The sequence below is a fragment of the Budorcas taxicolor genome, chromosome 7, assembly GCF_023091745.1.
Source record: "Budorcas taxicolor isolate Tak-1 chromosome 7, Takin1.1, whole genome shotgun sequence".
In the NCBI taxonomy this organism is placed as follows: Eukaryota; Metazoa; Chordata; class Mammalia; order Artiodactyla; family Bovidae; genus Budorcas; species Budorcas taxicolor.
The window spans coordinates 6,003,585-6,024,212 of NC_068916.1; the positions used below are offsets into that span (position 1 = coordinate 6,003,585).

The window sequence follows — 20,628 nt, forward strand, 5'->3', positions numbered from 1 at the left end:
AGGCTGAGAAGAGGCCTCCTGTGAGGCTTGGAAAGGGGTGTAGTAAGGGGGAAAGCCCTGTAGGGGCGCCAACGAGCAGGTGACCCCCTGGCAGTGGGTGCACAGCCCACTGGGGGCCCTGCGCAGAGTACTCAGAGTGATTCCACCCCAGGAGCAGCGGGCTGGGCTATTTACCCTCCATCTCCTGGGAGTGTTGGGTCAAGGGCTCAGGCTGGGTCACAGTTCCTTGCAGCAAGGAGCAGTCGGGATCCGTGAGTGAATGCTGGGTTATGGGCTCGCTGGAGTGGCCGCTACACTGTCCGTCTTTAAATGGGCATGTCTCGATCTCTTGACTCAACAGTTTCATTACGGCAGATGGAGAAGGGGGCCAGGCATTTATCCACCCACTTTGGGATATGGCCAAACTCCTTCCACTTTGGCCTGTCCCGTGTGAGGGCCGACTTGGGGGTCCACGGGGAGCCAGAGGGAGCTGCATCTGCTCCTCCTCTCCAGCTACTCCCCAGCGGTCTCAGTGGGATCTTTAGAACAGACCTGACCCCTGACCTTCCCGAGCTCCTCAGCAGCCTCCACCCACTCTGTCCCCTGCCCTGAGGTCTCTAGAAATACTTGTTGTTCCACGCTAAGGCTGTACTGACCTTTCCTCCTGGGCTGCCTCCTGCAACCCCCAACTGACTTCCTTTTTAGACTGTTTCCTACCCTTTAAGGCCCAGCTCCATGTCCCCTCCTCCAAGAAATCCTCTGTACTGCCCCAAGCTGAGAAATGGCTCTGACAGTTCTCAAAGGGTTTGCTTAGTAGAGATCACTGATTCAGACCAAAAAAATATGAAAAACATACAGTGTTGGTATCAGCATTTGTAAGATTTGTGTGCCCCTATCCCATATTGTGGCTCAGATGGTAAAGAATCTGCCTGCAATGCAGGAGATTCGGATTTGATTCCTGGGTTAGGAAGATCCCCTGGAGAAGGGAATGGCTACCCACTCCAGTATTCTTGCCTGGAGAATTCCGTGGACAGAGGCGCCTGATGGGCTGAAGTCCACGGGGTCACAAAGAGTTGGACATGACTGAGCAATGAACACTTTCACGACTTTTCATCCCACCATCATTCTAGCAAGGTCCAAAGCTGACTGGTCTAGCCTGGCCGGGGACAAGCGAGTCAACTTGACCAATAATTTCAGGACCCTTGTTCTGGGACTTCCTTGGTGGTCCAGTGGTTAGATCCCTGGTCAGGCAACTAGATCTCACATGCTGCAATGAAGACTGGCTCAACCAAAAAAAAAAAAAGAAAAAGACCCCGACCCTGTCGCCCAGCACCGCACAGCGGGCCTCTCCCAGTGAAATTCAGTCTGGCATTCCACCACCAGTGCACACAGACCTGGACGTGGATACAGAGGCAACGTGTGTGCAGGCTTCAGAATCTTCTAAGGGGTAGGAAGAGAGGGAAAAAGTATAAACTGATAGACCCTCCTTGTGAAATGAGAGCTCTTGCTTCAACAGCCACATGTATAACACCATTCATGTCCAGATCCAGCCTGGGCTTTGTCCTCCGATCTTCCCAGTCCTCATCACCTTCATCCCCAGTGAAGTTGGGGCTGCGGAGTTGCAGTTTCCAGGGGAGAGACATGATAAGATCCAAGTTTGTGCAAGCCTCCATCCCTGGGTCTTCTATGGGAGGGAGTGGAGGCGGGGTCGGGGAGCAAAAAAGGCACCAGACCGAGGGCGCAGTGGAGGGACACTCCAGGATGTGTTTGGGGGCACAGCCACCAGGACCTGTGGATGGCTCGGATGTGGGGGTGAAGGGCTTCATACGCAACTCATACAGGGAGTTCCCCCTTACACAGGGAAACCTGCAGAGAATGCAGAGGCTGTGGGGTGAACTCAAGGCCTCTGTGGAGTGTTTAAGTTCAGGTGCAGAGCTCTCTCCCCCAACTCAGACTCAGGTCCTAAATCCTCCCACCTGCTTCCTTCTGACCCTTCCTACCCCCAGAGACCGGGTGGGCCGCTGTCTGCGCCCCAGCCCGTGACAGGGCACTCTGGGCACCTGGCTGAGCACACAGCCCCTCTGCCACGCCCAGCAGCACCATCGCCACACGCACCACGGTCGCTATGCGAGTGTGAATCTCTCCACCTGGGGTACCCTTCTGGGGTCTCAGGGACCCTGGCCTTACACATGAGGTGCATGAACTGCCAAAGTAGAACCGCCCCCCTCCCCAGGCCGCCTCCTCACCACAGTGTCGCAGTCACAGCTCCACATGCAACCAGACACAGGGCCAGGCACTTAGGAGGAAGAGAGAGGGCAAGGCAGCCAGTCCTCTTGGGGAAACTGAGGTATGGCCAGAAAGGGCCCCTTTTCGACCTCTAGATCTTACCCACATGGTGGATAAGAAGGTGGGCCGGGCCCTGAAGTCAGTGCCCAGTGTGGAATTCATAAAAATGGGGACTGCTTTCAAACGCCGGGGGCCTCCACGGCCGATGGGTGTGGCTTTGTTCAAGCCCGGGAGGTTGCACTTTCACCATCTGCCTCTAGGTGACGCCCAACAGTGCCCTCTGGATTCCTAAGTCCCCACGTAAAGTTTCAAAATAAAGTGAAATAATACTAACTGGGGCTTCCCAGCTGGTGCTAGTGGTGAAGAACCCACCTGCCAACGCAGGAGACATAAGAGACACGGTTTAATCTTTGGGTTGGGAAGATCCTCTAAAGGAGGGCATGGCAACCCACTCCAGTATTCTTGCCTGGAGAATCCCATGGACAGAGGAGCCTGGTGGGACACGGTCCATAGAGTCACAAAAAGCTGGACAAGAACTGAGGCGACTTAGCACGCACAATAATAAATAAATCTATCTTGGCTTCCAGGGAGTCTGCTCCATATTTTTCGTCTGAGGCTGAGGAATGAAAAAGGAGGAGCGGCATGACACGTCGTGCGTGTGTGACTACACAAGTTCATTAAGGTGCACTTGTGGGCATGCTACGAGGCTCTGGAGGCACCCCTGCGCCCAGCGCTCGCTCTGCCCCTGCTGGCTCTGTGACAGCGGAAGCAAGGAAGGTTGTGTGGGAGTGTCCCACCACCAGTCTTTCTGAGAACACCATGGTGATGCTGGCCAGAGCCACTGTCATCACCAGAGGGGGTCCAAGTCTCCCAGGAGCTTGGTCACTGGCTGGAAGCACAGTGGGAACTCTGACTTGGATAAAAACAATGATGAAAGTCGGAGATAGGAAAGATGCACTTTTGAGAGCACTATAAATAGAGACAGTGAAACAGTGTGGAATGAGCGCGTGGACCTCAGTGTGGTCAGAAACTGTGGGACATTAGACAGAGGGAGTACGTGAGGATTAGGGGAAATGGAATAGCCGGTGTAGGGCAGAGAACAGGGACTCACTCAGTGCAGAACAGACAATGAAGAACGTCCAGTGGAAAACAGGCAACAGGAACATCCAGTGTGGAACAGAGAACGCAGAATAGAGGAATGTCCAGTGTGGAACGAGCAACATCATACGTGCAGTGTAGGACAGGGAATGAGGAAGGCTTCCTACTGTATGCCTGAAAAGCTGGCATTTCCTGGGGGCCCAGTGGCTAAGACTCCACACTCCCAATGCAGGGGGCCTGGGTCTGATCTCTGGGCAGGGAACCAGACCCTGCAGGCTGCAACTAAATAGTCCACAAGCTGCAACTAAGACTAGACACAGCCAAATAGATATATATATTTTTTAAAGGAACTGGAGCTTCCCTGGTGGCTCAGGGTAAAGATCTGCCTGCAAGTGCAGTAGGCAAGGGTTCGTGCCCTGATCTGGGAAGATCCCACATGCTGGGGAGCAGCTATGGGGCCCGTGCTCTACAGCGCGGGAGCCGCGACTGCTGAGCCCGAGTGCAGCCCAGAGACTGCTCTGCGACAAGAGGAGCCGCACAGCGGGAAGGCTGCACGCTGCGCCTAGAGAGGAGCCCCTGCCTGCCGAACCTGGAGAAAAGCCTGCGCAGCAGTGAAGACACAGCACAGCCAAATATAGACATAGAGTTATTATTCTTATTTCTTTAAAGAACTGACGTGTTGAGCAAACAGTGAAGGGTGGAGTACATGGGCCAAGAGCAGACTTAGGCATTCGATCTGCGTGAGGTGGGAGCAATGGCTGGTTTCAAGCAGAGAAGGAATACAGTCGGGTTAAGTGCTAACAGGTGCCTTTGAGATGCCTGGGAAAACAGACTGTGGGAGTGGGTGGGGAAAGGGGAATGGAAGCTGCAGGAGGCCGGGGAGGAGGGGGTTGCGGGTGGGAGATGAGGCTGGACTGGGTGGAGGCTGTGAAGGGAGCGACGGGGGCTGGGTGGGACAATGGGCACAGTTGGAAGGTGAAGCCATTGGCAGGGACTAACAGGTCAGGTATGGAGCAAGAGAAAGAATTCAAGGCCAACTTAGGAATTTGGGAAGAAGCACCCGGAAGATGTAGCTGCCTTTTCTGCAACAGGGAAAGGCTCCAGAGGGATCAGAGCTCCACGGGCCAGAATGTGCGCGAGCTGCCTGCAGTTCACCACATGAGGGCGCTGTGATGCCTAGACGCAGAAACCCTATGGCCCCAGGAGAAATCAGGGTGTGGATTAGAGATTGGGGCCTTCCAGAGTCTCAGTATATCTATCAATGCAACGGAGACAACTGTCCCAGCACCCTGATCTGCTGCAGAAACAGTCGAGTCAGCCCTCCAGCCTGGCGAGCAATGGACCTGCAGCAACAGTCCCCCTTTTCTCTTGGTCCACCTTTTCTGACACCCTCCCCAAACCCCAGCTTCCCTGGATCCCACCTGGATGCTGCAGCCCTGAGGGACGTCTCATGACCCCCATGTAGGACCTGTGAAATCCTAGTGGTCCTCACTGCCTCTGTCATCCACCCTCTCTCATTGGGTCCAGAGGATCAAAGTCACAGAGTGAATCTCCTGCAAACAGACATCCACATATGCTCATACACAAAGACAAGAACACTCACAGAGGCAAGGCAATCAACGATACATATGTGTATGCTGCTGCTGCTAAGTCGCTTCAGTCGTGTCCGACTCTGTGCGACCCCACAGACGGCAGCCCACCAGGCTCCCCTGTCCCTGGGATTCTCCAGGCAAGAACACTGGAGTGGGTTGCCATTTCCATCTCCAATGCATGAAAGTGAGAAGTGAAAGGAAGTCGCTCAGTAGTGTCTGACTCTTCGCGACCCCCTGGACTGCAGCCCACCAGGCTCTTCCATCCATGGGATTTTCCAGGCAAGAGTACTGGAGTAGGGTGCCATCTCCTTCTCCGACATATTTGTATAGTTATATACAAATATACATATATAGTATATATACATGTGTATATACATATACAACTATACACAGGCCCCACAAAAACCCTCAGTCACACCCACAGAATATGTCCACGTTCAGGCAGACGTACTGACTTATCCATAGAAATACAGCTGCAAAACTTGGGCTGGACGCCCTTTCCTCTAAGCCTTGAAACAGAAAACAGTAGATTCCTGAGGCTGACACTTCGTTCTTGCTCTAGCCATGCCGGAAGCTGACAATGCTTTTGGAGTTTTCACACGGGCCGGTTTTTTCCCTTTATTACTGGAGCCCATGTAGGTTGGCCTCCCCCACCCCCACCCCCACCCCCGGCCCCCACTTGCAACCAGAGATGAATAAGGCTTTTGCCGGATGAAATAAAGGGTTGAGGGGAAGATACGAGAAAGCAGGGCTGGTAGCTAGCTGTACTATTGTGAGTACAATAGTGTTGGCAGCAGATTGAGGTCAGGCAGAGGACTCTGAATTCAGTCTGAGCAGTCAGTGGGGGTCACCGAATTTCTTGATCATTGGAGTTTCACGCTCCGAACTCTCTAGCGGGAGACGGTGACTTGATGAATGAGTATATTCGCTTTAAACCTGCGAAATAGGTGCAGGTGAGGAGATTGGGTCTCAGAAACAGTCCCCGATCGGAGCGCGTCAAACATCTTTAAACTACAACTTCCGCCAAGCAATGCGAGTGACTCCAAGCCTGACGATTGGTTGGATGGGCTGCTTGTCAGATCAAAATCGGATTCTGATCGGTCGAGTTCCGCGCTGAGCTCTGAGCTCCAGGCCCAGGGGTCCCCGCGCCGCGCTCCAGTCCGCAACATGGTAAGCCCGCAACTCTTAGCATGCGGCCCCCTGAGAGGCTACGGATTCCGCCGTGGGCGAGTCCAGGAAACACCGAGGAGACGGAGATCCCCCTGTGGGGACTGAGGGCTCTGAGGGACTCGGGATCGCGCTGAGGGCTGTGCTTCCCTCTCTGGGGTTAGGTCTCACTCCGCGATCTATGAGGGCGGTCGCGGTTGTGCAAGAGAACTGGAAGGCCTTGAGCTTTGTGGGGTTCTGACAAGTCCCTGGGGTGCCTTCTAGGGGCCTGGAGTCCTGCTGAGGGGCCGTCCCTTGGAGGGTGCTGGGGATCTGAACACCTTCGGAGCCCCGGGAGGGAGATCTGGGGTCCGACTGGGGCCCACTCTGGGCATGGTGTCCTGCGGGAGCGTGGGGACGCACCGACAGGGCCCATCTGGGCTCCCTCGGGGTATGGGGTGTGCTGAAGGACCAGGGAGAATCCTGAGCGGACAGGAGGGGGGGCATGCTGAAGGGCTCAAGGTGGGCTCTGAGCGGGTGAGGGCCCTGGAATTGGAGAGAGAACAGTTGGAACCCTCAGGTCTCACGTGGTTCTGGGTCCAACCCATTCAGTTTATTCTTCATTATCCTGGCCTCTGTGGGCAAGGCTGGTGTTGGGTGAGGGCCGAGGCCCCACCCCCCACCCCAGTCCCTAGGACTGGGCAGAGGCAGCCGCAGACTGGAGGGGCTGGGAAAGGGGCCTGACCTTGCCTGCAGTAGGGGCCGTCCCTGAGGTGGGGTGTTGGAGGTGGATCTGAAGTAAGAGCATTGATGAAAGAGGTTGGTGAAAGAGGAGGTCATTCCAGGGACAATGTGGGACATTGTAGGAGGTGAAGGGAATGGCTGTCTGAAATGGTATGCAGGAAAGTCCCATTGATGTTGTTGAGTGGCTAAGTCATGTCCGACTCTTTTTCGACCCCGTGGACTGTAGCCTGCAAGGCTCCTCTGTCCATGGGATTTCCCAGCAATACTGGAGTGGGTTGCTATTTCATTCACCAGGGGATCTTCCCTGCCCAGGAATCGAACCTGTGTTTCCTTCATTGACAGGTGGACTCTCTACCTCTGAGCCAGCAGGGAAGCCTGCCGCACTGATTTGGTGTTACTTCGCAGGATTCTGGGATCATTGATCTAGGGAAGGGGGTTGAGCAGAGGAGGGACATGGGGTGATGGGAGGCTCCAGAGATCTTTCGAGATCTGCAGAGCGTGGACCCTAAGACCAGAGCTGTTGGGGGAGGTCCATGAGAAACATCGTTGGACAGACCTTGGGTGCCTTAGGTGGGGGGATGCATGCCTTCTCTTCTCTTCCTCCCTCTCTTTCTTCTTCTCTTCCTCTCCTAGGTGCTGGGATCACAGTTTGAACCATGGGTCTCCTCCCTGAGAGGTGTCGGGGGTAATGGGGTTAGTGATGGAGAGCCCTGGGGTCTGGGAGTGTCTCTGAGACCCGAACGGTTGGGCGCAGAGGGCGTTGGGGGAGAGAGCTGGGGCGTGAGGCAAGTTGGTCCCGAGCAGGGTCCGCCGGGCCTTGTGGGCTGAGGAGTGGAGCTGGACGTTCATTTGTGAGACTGGGAAGGTCCTGGGCCGCCTGGAGGAGCCATGTCCAGGAGAGGGATGGGTGGGTGCTGGGGTCTCCAGGGAAGGGCCTGGAGGAGGCATGGTCTGCGAGCTCAGCAGAGAGATCTTGGCTGGAAGTGCCTGTGGGCTGGAGTCGTGCTGGGCTGTGTCGGTGGTTAAAACCCTGCCAGGGGCTGGGTCACAAGGGAGAGGTGTCTGGAGAGCTAGGGAGACTGGAGAGCAGCTGCTGGGAGGTGCTGGATTTCCTAGGGAGGAATGGAGGGGGGTGGGGGTGGGGGGGGTCCATGGGGAAGGGCGGGGCCGTTTAGAGAGCCCGCCCACTGGGCTCTTGGTCATTAATGCCTGCTAACCAGTCTGCACTCGGGTAGGGGTAAGGGTGAGCAGTGAGACCAGAAAGATGATGCCCCACCTCCTTACTGAAAAAATGCTCCTGGTCTCGGTTTACAAGTCACAACATAGAGAAAACATCCTATTAGTCCTTTTATTTTAAAGATGAATTTCTCAACAGTCATTCTGAATTAAAGGGCTAAGCCCGATAGCCGTCACATTAGAGCTTTTCCTATTGAAGTTAGCTTATTTTGGCCTGATTAAAGGATAATTTTAATAGTTAGTTTTAACATTAACATAATCTTTATTTCATTTAGTTGCTAATACCATAACAGTAGCTGACAGCCTCCCTGAGCACTTTATCTTACATAATTACTGATAGCAAGTCGGCTTCCCAGGTGGCGCTACTGTTAAAGAACCCACCTGGCAATGCTGTTCCGTCCCTGGGTCGGGAAGATCCCCTGGCGGAGGAAATGGCAATCCACTCCAGTATTCTTGGCTGGGAAATCCCATGGACAGAGGAGCCTGGTGGGCTACAGCCCATGGGGGTCACAAAAATTCAAACACGACTGTGACTTCCCACTGTTAGCAAATGGTTATTTACTGCATTCATGCAGGAAAACCCATCTTCAGACTGATTACCAGCAACATTTTTTTTTCTAAAACATTTTAAAATAGGTGTATGGAAATGTGTTATGCTTGTTTATGTTCCATAAACATATATGGAAATATGTTTAAAATGTTGTTAGTAGCACTTGGTGAGAAAATTCCTAATTAAAAAAATTCATCCCACTCAAATGTGTAAATGTTAATCCTGAAACAGGTAGTGGCCAGAAATAGACCAGACCTCTTTTCTTCTTGGTTGATTACAAAGGAAGGGAGAGGGAGAAAGGATGATTTCAATTTTCAGGGATAATTTCAGATGGAGGAAGACGTGGGGGACAGTCAGCTGGGTGAACAGTGAAGCTGGAAGTTCAGCTGAGACACAATTGGTGCGTGGGGGGGGGGGGGGTGGTTACCCTGGGAGAGGAGTCGCTTTCACTGGGTGTCCCCGGCTCGCTGTAGGTCCCGGAGGTGGTCGTGTGAGTATATGAAACAATAGGAAGCACCCCATTTCCAGATGCGGAAACTGAGGCCCAGGGAATTGTTACCTTAAATCCTTAGCACAGGAGGATACTGAGCCCCAATCTCTGCTCCAGCACGTGCTCTCCGCCACCGCATACCCCTGCCAGGTGATGGGGCGGGACCCGCGCCTTGCTGGGGCTCCCAGCGTTGGGTCTGAGCCCACCCTCGGACCCTTCCCCAAGAAGCAGCCGGAGCCAGGGAGGGCCTCCCTCCCCCACCTGGCTTCAGCTTCAGCGTCTCTCTATAAATAGCCGGGTTTTCGAAGGTGAGCTGTGGCCCTCTAGCAGGCACTGCCATTCCCGTCTCCTCCCGCAGGCGGTCCTCGGAGTGCAGCTGGTGGTGACGCTGCTCACTGCCACCCTCATGCACAGGCTGGCGCCGCACTGCTCTTTCGCGCGCTGGCTGCTCTGCAATGGCAGGTGAGCCACGCCCCCTCCCGGGCGGTGGGCGGGACCCAGAGGCTCCGCCCCCTTGTTTTCCCCAGCCCCGCCTCACGCCCTGTAAGGAGAGGGGTTTTTTTAAAGAACTTTATAGAGATAATTGAACCAATAATTGCAGATATTTGAAGCACACAGTTGGATCAGTTTGGACAGATGGTACACATCGCTGAGACCATCTCCACACTCAAAGGGGTAGCTGCTCCCCGACTCCGGCTCCCCTTGCTCCCTACTCTGCCTATAGATCTTATTTCCTAAAATTCTTTGTCAGGGTTTGGGTCTTGGACCCTTTTTGAAAACCCAGTGGCAATTGTGAACTCTCTTTCCAGGACAATTCACATGCCAGTTCCGCCAAGAGAGTTAAGCCAGAAGAGTCTAGGGTGTCTAGGACCCCTGCGGCACTCCCCTGTCGACCGCCCACCTCCCCCACCCTTCCTTTGACCTTCGGTGACCCCTGCCCATCCTGTCCCAGGCTTATCAGGTCCAGTCTTCCCTCTGCGGTCTCAGCTTTTGAGGTTCACCACGTTGGTCCCCTCCATGCCCAGGCTTTCCTGATGGCCTCTGTTTGCCTTCAGTCTCTTCCGATACAAGCACCCTTCGGAGGAAGAGCTTCGGGCCCTGGCAGGGAAGCAGAAGCCCAGAGGCAGGAAGGAGCGGTGAGTGAACCCCCAGCCTGAGGCCAGTGGCTCCCTGCCAGGGGAGACCCTGAGGGCACAGCGCCTGCCCTGCACACCTCCAGGCACTGCTCTGGGCACAGGCAAGTTGGAGGTACCCCAGGAGAACTGGGAACACCCCAGGCTGAGGAGGTGGTCGCTGTCTTTCACTGTTTGCCTCCCGCTGGCATCCAATGCTCATCGGAAGTTTGCTCGGGGCCAGCCCTGTGGGTGGGTGGTGGCCACCCGCTGGCGTTCAGAGGACACCCAGGCTGGGGTGAAGGTACCCTCTAGACCAGCTCCTCCTGTGCTCTGAGGGTGATACTAGAGCCTCCCAAGCTGGGGTGGAAGAGGCCCCCATGGCTCCCTGGACAGGGGAAGAGGGAGGCTGCCGACTCCATTCCCGCTCCTCTCCCCTGCTCCCAGGCGGGCCAGTGGCTGTAGTGAGGAGAAGCCGTTATCTGTGCCCCGAGACGCCCCGTTCCAGCTGGAGACCTGTCCGCTCACGGCTGTCGACGCGCTTGGTAACAGCTGGGTGCCCACCCCCCCACACACCCTGGTGGAGCTGGTGGGGAGCCTCCTGGGCCGGCTAAGCTGGGGGCTGAGTGGCGTGCTCTCTGCAGTCCTGCACTTCTTCCTGGAGTACCAGTGGTCTCCTGGGCGGGCTAAACTGGGGGCTGATGGCGTGCTCTCTACAGTCCTGCGCTTCTTCCTGGAGTACCAGTGGTTTGTGGACTTCGCCGTGTACTCAGGTGGCGTGTACCTCTTCACGGAGGCCTACTACTACGTGCTGGGCCCAGCCAAGGAGACCAACATCGCGGTATTCTGGTGTCTGCTCACCATCGCTTTCTCTGTGTATCCTTCCTCCTGCCAGGGGAGGTGGAGGCCCCCGGAAGCTGGGTCTGAGCCTCCTTCTCCCCACTGAATTGGCGCATCAGGTACCGGCTGCTGTGCGGTAAACCCGCCCGAAACTCGGTGGGGGTAAAGCAGCCGCTCTTTTATTTGTTTTCCTGGCTGGGTTTCAGCTGGGTTGCTTCATCTCTGCTCCAGGTTAGAGCAGGCTTCCTCACCCAGAGCGGCCAGGAAGGAAAAGGGGGCACTGCAGGCCCCCTAAGGCTTGGCCTGAAGTTGGTCCACCCCATCCCTGTCCTTTCTCTGGGTCAAAGCAACTCAACAGGCCAGGATAGATGGCAGGGACTGGCAAAGAGACACCCCTCTGTAATTGTCTTTACTAAGCTGCACAGAGAACAGAGGCGAAACAGTGACCTTGACGACCCAAGTTGGAGGCGGCGTCCTTGTGGAACGGGGTTGCAGAGAAAGGCAGCCCATCTTGAAATCCACACCGCTGGTTCTGGAAAGCCCTGGAGGGTCCCTCTCAGGAGAGGTTAGAGATAGAAGCTGTATCTCTGGCCGTCTCTCAGAGGAGCCGGAAATAGGACCTGTGAACACAGCCGGGAGGCCGCGTGGGTAAGGGGGACTTGACCTGAAGAGGGAGTTGGTGGCCAGTGCTTTTTTCTTTTTAAAACTGTTTTTATTCCTTGGTTGGTAGTATTTACTTTTGGCTTCGCTGGGTCTTTGCTGTCGCAGGCGGGCTTTTCTCTCTAGATGAGTGAACGGCAGGTTCTCTTGCTGTGGCTCACAGGCTCTAGGGTGCGAAGGCTTCAGTGCTCACAGCCTGTGGGCTCAGGAGTTGCGGTACACAGGCTAAATCGTCTTAAGCCTTGTGGGATCTTCCCAGACCAAGGATCGAACCCCTGTCCTCAGCACTGGCAGGCCGAGTCGTAACCACCGCGCTCCCAGGGAAGCACGGGGGCTACTCCAGGCTGTGGTGCTTGGGCTTCCCCCTGCAGGGCCTTCTCCTGTGGGGCGGCACGGGCTCCAGGCGCACGGGCGCCAGTCGTGGCGGCCCTCAGGCTCTGCAGTGTGGGTTCAGGAGGTGTGGAGCCTACACTTAGTTGCTCCATTGCATCTGGGATCTTCCCAGACTGGGTACCGTGCCTCCTGCATTGGCAGGTGGATTCTGAACCACTGGACCACCGGGGAAGCCCGCGCTGGCCATTTCTACCTGACCACAGGCAGGGTGATGAGGCCAAGCTGGAGGCCTGGGTCAGGCTCACTCGCTCCCCGGTAACCCAGGCCTGAAGAGTAGTGAGCCTTGTGTCCTGGGCTTTCCCAGCATCTGTCTTCTTTATCACACCCCTGCTCTCCGGGACTCTGAACCTGAACTTCCATGTTTGTGGTCTGGAGTTGAGGGGGTCACTGGCTGCGGTTGGAGGATGGGGTGGGGGGGTCACTACAGGCACCTGAGGCCTCCTTAGCCCTGCCCCCAGCAAGGTGTTCCTGACGGTGACCCGGCTGTACTTCAGCGCCGAGGAGGGAGGCGAGCGCTCTGTCTGCCTCACCTTTGCCTTCCTCTTCCTGCTGCTGGCCATGCTGGCGCAGGTGGTGCGGGAGGAGACACTGGAGCTGGGCCTGGAGCCAGGTACGTGCGTCCGGGGCCTGGGGGCGCCACCTCCATCACCCCCTTGTGTGAGCTAGTGAGGGTGGGGTGTGAGTGCCTTTTCACCTGCACACAGTAGGTGAAGGAGGGGGCCCTGGGGCCGGGGCAGTCTCCATGGGTGCTCGGCACCTGCGTGCCCCCTTGGGCTTTGGGGAGAGAGGACACCCCTCTCACCGATGGGGGCCTGCGCCAGGACTTTTCCTGGGCCCTTCTGCTCCCCAGGCTGTCTGCTACCCAGCGGCCATGGAGATTTAATATTTACCCACTCTAATTCAATTTGGGAGAGGAAATAGATATATAGAGTAATATTCAGAAAGTACAAGAGGGTATAGAATAAGATCATCCTTTCACACTAGTTCTCCCCAGAGGAAACCTAGGGTGCCACATTGCCATATTCACCTAAGACAGAGCATATGGCTCTACACCTTGTCTTTTTCTCTTAAAAACAATATTATTATGATATCAAGTGCAGTAAGTCAGACAAAGACTGATAGTATATGATACTACTTATATGTGGAATCTTAAAAAATGATATAAATGAACTTATTTACAAAAAAATAAACCTCACAGGCATAGAAAACAAACTTTTAGTTACCAAAGGGGATGGGGAGGGGGAGATAGGAATTTGGGATTAACATATACACACTATTATATATAAAATAGATAAACAACAAGGGCTTACTGTATAGCACAAGGAAATATATGCAGTATCTCATAATAGCCTAGATAGTGGAAAATAATCTGAAAAAGAATAGGTTTTTGTATATATATCTGAACCACTTTGCTGTGTACCTGAAATTAACCCAACATTGTTAATTAGCTGTACTTTAAATAAAAACAAATAATAAGTATTGGAGGTTGTCCCTAGATGCTACATACAGTGATAGAATGTCACAGTAACACAGTAAGAGTAATTTGATCCTGCATTTTGTAACTTCATGGATTTTCTGTGATTCTTTAACTAGCTCTCAGTTTGTGGACCTCTGAGTCTTTCTCCTATTAAATGCTGTTGCACAAAGCCATGCTATTATACAGCAGTGCTGCATAGGAGCAACCTTGTCTCTGTGACCCTGTGCAAGAAAGTGCATTTGTAATTTTAATAATGTTGTTGGAAAATTGCCCATCAGAAAGAGATGTGTGGACATACATATCCCCACATCCTCTCCAATGTATTTCCTCAGACCTTTTTGTCTCGGGGGATCTGACGGGTCAAAATGTAAGTGAGGATGAAGAGCCATGTGTTGAAGAGCCATTTCTATTTCCCTTCTGGGAAAGATTTGTTCTTTTGCACAGTTTTCTACTGGGTTGTTGACCATGTTATTGATTTGTAGGAGCTCTTCATATATTAAGGAAATCAGCCTTTATGTGTGATAGGAGTTGTACATTTTTTTCAGTTTCTCATTTTTGTCTTGGTTTTTTTTTCTGCTTCTTGAATGATCTTTAAAAAACATAATTTGGATCCCTCTTCTGCCCAACACCAGACTCTAATGGTCTTTGGATAATGATAAACATCCTCACCATGGCCCACATGACCCTGCTGACTCCTTGAGCTTTGTTATCACCAATACTTCCTACCTTTCAATTTTTAAATTATGTGATGAATATATATATATATACATGAGAACCTGTATATAAATTACAAGGCCAAATAATGTAAACACTCATGAATCTACCTCCTCCATTCACTAGGCTGCCTTTTTGTTTTGTTGATAGTTTCTTTCACGGTGCAAAATCTTTTTAGTTTAATATAGTCCCATTTGCTTATTTTTGCTTTTGTTTGCCTTGCCTGAAGATACATGTTCAAAAAATATTGCTAAGACCAATGTCAAAGCGTGTACCACCTATGTTTTCGTCTAGGATTTTTTTGGTCTCACATCTTACATTTAAGTCTTTAATCCGCTTTGAGTTTATTTTTATATATGATGTGAGAAAGTAACCCAGTCTGGCTTTTTCGCATGTAGCTGTCCAGTTTTCCCAGCATCATTTATTGAAGAGGCTGTCTTTTCCCATTGTACGTTCTTGCCTCCTTTGTAGCAGATTAATTGACCTTGTAGAGTGCTCCATGTATTCTTGATTAACATATATTCTCCTCCTCTCTGTGTCCAATAAATTCAAATTTCCATCTTTACTAACTTTTTGTTTCTGATAATCAGAAACAAAAAGGGGTAATCTCCCTCTGGGATGGTACTGTGCTGTGCTAAGTCGCTTCAGTCATGTCCGACTCTCTGTGACCCTATGGACTATAACCCTCCAGGCTCCTCTGTCCATGGGATTCTCCGGGCAAGAATACTGGAGTGGGTTGCCAGGCCCTCCTCCAGGGGCTCTTCCCAACCCAGGGATCGAATCCTCCTCTCTTAGTCTTCTGCACTCGCAGGTGGGTTCTTTACCACTAGCGCCACCTGGGAAGCCCCAGACTTCTGGGATGGTGGAAGTCTTCATTTCTCTTAGTAGGTCTGTCAGGGTTTTCTTTATATATTTTGAAGCTAATTGACAAGGTGTTTACAGGTTTAAAAACGCTACATCTTCCTGGCAAATCAGCCATTTTTTCCCATGATGTAGTGACCCCTTCTGACTTACTTCTATCTTAGCCTAGTCTGTCTGTATTGATTCAGTCTTTTCAGCTGCTTTCTTCCTTCCATTCTATCTAAATTGAGATATTGACATATAACATTATATTCGTTTCAGGTGTATAATATGGTTCAATACGTGTGTGTATTGCAATATAATCACCACCATAAGTCTAATTAACAACCATCACCCCACATAGTTACACATTTTTTTTTCTTGTGATGAGAATTTTAAGATCTACTTACTTAGCAACTTTCAAATATACGGTACTGCCTTTCTTTTGACTAGTACTTTATTTTCAACCTTCCAGTGACCTCATGTTGAGATATGTCTACTTTAAAACGCAATCAGGTCTGACAGGCTGTTATCATTTAGCTTCAAGTTTAATCCACTTACATTTATTGTGATTTCTAACCTCTCTGGCCTTGTTTCCACCATCTCACATTTCCACTTTCTGTTTGCTTTCTGTTCTTGCTGTTGAGAGTGACTGCCAAATTAATTGTCCTTCCTTTTAGGTGATCTGTCGTAACTTCTGACTGCTCTGTGAGTTCTTTGTTCTTGGTATTCCGCAGCTTTCCCACAGTGTGTCTAGGTATGGATGTCTTTGTATTTGTCGGGTTTTATATACTTTGTATGTATCGTGCGTTCTGCAGACTTTTCAGTCATTCTCTTCCACTATCTCTCTCCTTCATTCTCTCTCTTCTCTCGCTTTGGGGCTCTGCCTTAACTTGTATTGAACTTCCTATCGTGTCCTCCTCGTCTCTTAATCTCCCTTCGTATTTCACACCTTCTTGTCTTTCTGAGTTGGAATCTGAGTGATTTCTTCGGATCCAATTCATCAGTTAATTCCTCGGACTGTTTCTAGCATGCTAACAGCCTACCATTTCAGTAATTATATTTTCCTTTCGGAAGAGCTTGATCGGTTCCTTTGCAAATCCACTTGGTCCTCTGAGGCAGTCCCACGGCACCTGTTCTGTGACTCCAGCCTTTACTTTCCTCAGTCATTTCACACAGAATTTATAATACCAATTTCTGAAGTCTTTGGAATTTAAGCTTTTCTTTTTTTTTTTTTTTTTCTGCTGATTCACTTTGATGATGCTTTGTTTCCTTATGTGTCTGGATTTTGGTTGTGAGCTCATATTTATTTGCTTCTGCTCTGTGGAAGATGTGGGTGCCTGAGCTGAGAATTCTTTCCAGGATGTTGATAGCCCTTCTTGACCCGCCAGCATCCAGGAAGCTCAGACTCAGTGCCCGGTGCCCCCACGTCCCCTAGTCAAATCAAGAGTGTCCGCCTAGCACCTTCTCCTGAGCTGCACAAGACTGGGAGAAAACTTGTCCTCATGCTTGTCACAGGGCCTGGCTGTCACTATTACGTTCTCATCTGGGGAACAAATGGATATCCGGGAGGTGAGGCACAGTGGGCCCTGGGGCCCCGGGGGCCTACTGGACACCGTCCTCCTTTTGTCTTCCCCAGGCCTGGACAGTATGTCCCAGAACTTGGAGCCACTTCTGAAGATGCAAGGCTGGGACTGGGCGTGAGTCCTGGGAAGGGAGGGAGAACTGCAGCAGGCTGCGACCTGTGCAGGCCTGCCACAGGAGCCCCCTGACCCGTCTCTTTGCCCCCAGTCTTCCTCTGGTCAAGCTGGCCATCCGCGTGGGGCTGGCGGTGGTGGGCTCCATGCTGGGTGCCTTCCTCACCTTCCCAGGCCTGCGACTGGCCCAGACCCACCACGATGCACTGACCATGTCTGAAGACCGACCCATGCTGCAGTTACGTGGGGGACCGGCGGGGTGCAGGGTGGGGGTGCGGGGACCAGCGGGGTGTGGGGTGCGGGGGCCCGGAGGGGGCGCAAGGGGGGCGGTGGATGCCCACGCCTACCAGCTCCGTGCCCTTGCCCCCAGGCTCCTCCTGCACACCAGCTTCCTGTCCCCCCTGTTTGTCCTGTGGCTGTGGACCAAGCCCATGGCCCGGGACTTCCTGCACCAGGCTCCCTTGGGGCGCACGTCCTTCTCTCTGTGAGTATGGCAGTGGGGATGGGAGGCCGGGCCGCTGGGGCCCCCTCTGGGTACTCCGGACTCTGAGGCTAAGGGAGGAGCCCTGGGTCCTGCGGGAGGGTCCTGGGCCTGAGGACGGCTTCACTAGCCCCGTCGTCGCCCCTCTCGGCACAGGCTGTCTGACTCCGCCTTCGACTCGCTGCGCCTCTGGGTGCTGGTGGTACTGTGCCTGCTGCGGCTGGCGGTGACCCGGCCCCACCTGCAGGCCTACCTGTGCCTGGCCAAGACCCGCGTGGAACAGCTGCGGCGGGAGGCCGGCCGCATCGAGGCCCGAGAGATCCAGCAGCGGGTACCAACGCCGGCTGGGAGGGAAGCCGGGGCTCGGGGTGTGGGCTCCTGGCCCCCGGGGCCTGAGGTTACCCGGAGCGCGAAGGCCCCCGGCTGCAGCCACTGCCACCTGCCCCCAGGTGGTGCGGGTGAACTGCTACGTGACAGTTGTGAGCCTGCAGTACTTGACTCCGCTCATCCTCACGCTCAGCTGCACGCTGCTGCTGAAGACCCTGGGTGAGAACCAGCCTGGGCGGGGCGCGGTGGAGCGGAGCCAGGGGGCGGGGTCTGGAGCTGGAGCAGGGCGGGGCTCGGGGCTGGGGTTGCAGGGGGGTGTGTGAGGGGCGGGCATGGCCCGGAATGGATCTAGGGGACGTGAAGGCGAGGCCTGGCGATGAGGGAGGGGGCGGAGGCTGGGGAGCCTGGAGGCTGGAAGGAGCGAGGCGAAGGGGCCGAAGATGGGGTGCGGTAGAGCCTCGGGCGGGGCGGGTGAAGCCGGGGTCTGGGGTCCTGGAGGCCAGCACCGCCTGTACCTCCATCCGCCCCTCCCTCTACCTTCTTCTTGCAGGCGGCTACTCCTGGGGCCTGGGCCCGGTCCCCACGCTGTCCCCTACCCCACCTTCAGCCCACAGTGGCCCGGTCGGCCCCGAGGAGGATGAGGCCCAGCAGACTGCAGCCCTGATCGCTGGGGCCCTGGGCAGCCTGCTCACGCCCCTCTTCCTCCGCGGAGTCCTCGCCTTTCTCATCTGGTGGATCGCCGCCTGCCAACTGCTCTCCAGCCTCTTTGGCCTGTACTTCCACCAGCATCTGGCGGGCTCGTAGCCCTCTTGCAGACACTCCTGTGGGCCTGGGTTTGGTCCTGGGCCAGTGGGCCCCGGCTCACCTCCTCGGTGTCCCCAGGTGCAAGGCGCTCCCGGGAGTTTCTGCTGCGCGGCTCCCCCTTCACCACAGTGCCTGAGCCGTTGGCCCGGCCTTGGACGCTGAGCTTCTGCCTGGAAACCACCTCCCCAGACCAAGCAGCAGAGGGCCACTGTTCCCAGAAGGCACCTGCCCAGTTTGACTGCAGGGGGCGTGTGCGGCGTCGGAGGGGGCACTCTTCTGAACAAATAAAGGAGCCAGCCACTTTTAACAAACAGGATTCAAGTGGTTTGGGAGGCAGCTTTCTGCATGTTGTGGCAGGGTGGGTGGGGGCCTGGTGAGTCTACAGAGGGCCTACATTGCTGAGTGAGGGGAATGATGGAGGAAGAGCTTAGCAAAGGCCTGGAAGGAAGAAGCGAAGCCCTCGTAGAAAGCTGACATGGGAACAAGTAAAAAAAAAAAAAACTGGGGAAACTACATGAAAAGAATTGATTTCTTCTTACAAGGAATGATCTCAGATGGACTCCGGGGAGAGACAAAAAAGCAGGCAGTGTTAAATCGTGAGATGCTATTTTTTAACTTGTCAGATTATGGAAGATCAAAAAGGCTGGTGTTTATGATCTGAATTCTGTCTTCCTCCCAGCTCCTATGTTGAGGTCCTAACCCCTAGGACTTCAGGATATGATTGTATTTGGAGATAGGGATTAAAAGTGATTAAGCTGAAATGAGGTTGGAGACTTGACTAGTGGTCCAGTGGTTAAGAATCCACCTGCCAGTGCAGGAGACACAGGCTTGATTCCTGGTCCGAGAGGATCCCACATGCCGTGGGGCAGCTAAACCCGTGTGCCGCACCTACTGAGCCTAGGCGCGTAGAGCGCGTGCTCTGCCACAAAAGGGGCCACCCCAACGAAGAGCAGCCCCTGCTCGCCACAACTGAGAAATACAAATGACAAATAATTTTTTAAAAAATGAGGTTGATAGGGTGGGCCCTGATCCAGTAGGACTAGTATCCTTACAAGAGGGGAAAAAAATTTTTTTACAAGAGGAAATTTGGACCCGAACTTATGTTACCTGAAAGCTAGGTTCACCTCTTGTGAGGTGTTGAGCCGACTGACACAACCAAGCCAAAGATGAACGAAAGGAAGGGCTTATGTTGACTTTCAGCAAGTAAGGGAAACACTGGGGATGTTTCCCAAAGCAGCGTCTCCCTGAACAGCAAAACTGGGGAAGTTTTAAGCTCAGGGTACACGTATATTCATGAAAGGGCTTGAGCAGAGAATTCAGCACAGAACTGGGGCAGAGGTCCACAGAGTCCAAGCTTTAGTTGACTGAAGTCAGAAGAATCAATGTCATTCCACCCTCCACCTGCTTGGGGCCTTAGTTCCTGCAGAACTCGAAGATGTATTATTATTGGGAAAAGAATCTGAAAAAGAATATACATATTCTGTGCTGCACACCTGAAACAATATGACACGATAAATCAACATCAATTAAATGTGTTTAAAGAGGCAGAACTAGGCCTCTGCTTTATTACTACACTATTACTGTTTGACTGCCTTTTCTGTTCCTGCCTTCCTTTGTTCCCTTAAGATCGTTAATTACTGAGACCTGTTCAAGGATAAGCATTGCAGCCTGGCTTAGATCACAAAGTGGCTTAGGCCAAAACGGCTTCTCTTATGTCAAGAGAGCCATTCCTGGTTCTCTTTCTCCTGGAACCACCTAACTTATCTGCTTACACCAGCACAGAGGAAAGACAAGGAGGAAGACACGGGAAGAAGCCAGTCACTCAGAACTCAGTCACAGATGTAGGGCACATCCTTCCCTCCTGGCCCTCAGAACCAAACCTGCCAACACTTTGATTCTGGACCTCTGGCTTCCAACTTTGACAAAATTAAGTTCTGTTATTTTAAGCCACTCAGTCCACGGTACTCTGTTAGGGTGGCCATAGGAAACTCAGACTCCGAGGGCCCGTGGTGTATATGGACACAATCTCTTTGCAGGAATAGCTGATGTTTCTATTCATCTTGGGATAGATTTCCCCCCAAAGATGACCCTGTCTCTAAGACTCGGTTACCTCACCTGAGAGGTGACCTCAGGAAGCCTCTAGGAGGGTAGGGATGTGAGAC

At 53.2% G+C, this 20,628-nt stretch overlaps 1 protein-coding gene across 2 annotated transcripts; it reads left to right on the forward strand.

Moving 5' to 3' along the window:
* The first annotated feature begins 6,732 nt into the window (after nucleotides 1-6,732).
* TMEM161A (transmembrane protein 161A) lies at nucleotides 6,733-20,001 on the forward strand. Of its 2 annotated transcripts, none has more exons than XM_052643951.1 (12): nucleotides 6,733-6,920; nucleotides 9,480-9,583; nucleotides 10,177-10,257; nucleotides 10,681-10,778; nucleotides 10,878-11,109; nucleotides 12,585-12,736; nucleotides 16,797-16,857; nucleotides 16,949-17,092; nucleotides 17,225-17,338; nucleotides 17,492-17,666; nucleotides 17,785-17,881; nucleotides 18,213-20,001. In XM_052643951.1, the coding sequence occupies exons 1-12, from the start codon at nucleotides 6,912-6,914 to the stop codon at nucleotides 18,464-18,466; spliced, it is 1,521 nt and encodes a 506-aa protein (XP_052499911.1). In that variant the 5' UTR covers nucleotides 6,733-6,911; the 3' UTR covers nucleotides 18,467-20,001. The 2 variants fall into 2 exon arrangements, with proteins under 2 accessions (XP_052499911.1, XP_052499910.1); XM_052643950.1 differs by lacking the exon at nucleotides 6,733-6,920 and adding an exon at nucleotides 8,933-9,031 and having other exon boundaries at nucleotides 10,953-11,109; nucleotides 18,213-20,000.
* Nucleotides 20,002-20,628: the final 627 nt, after the last annotated feature.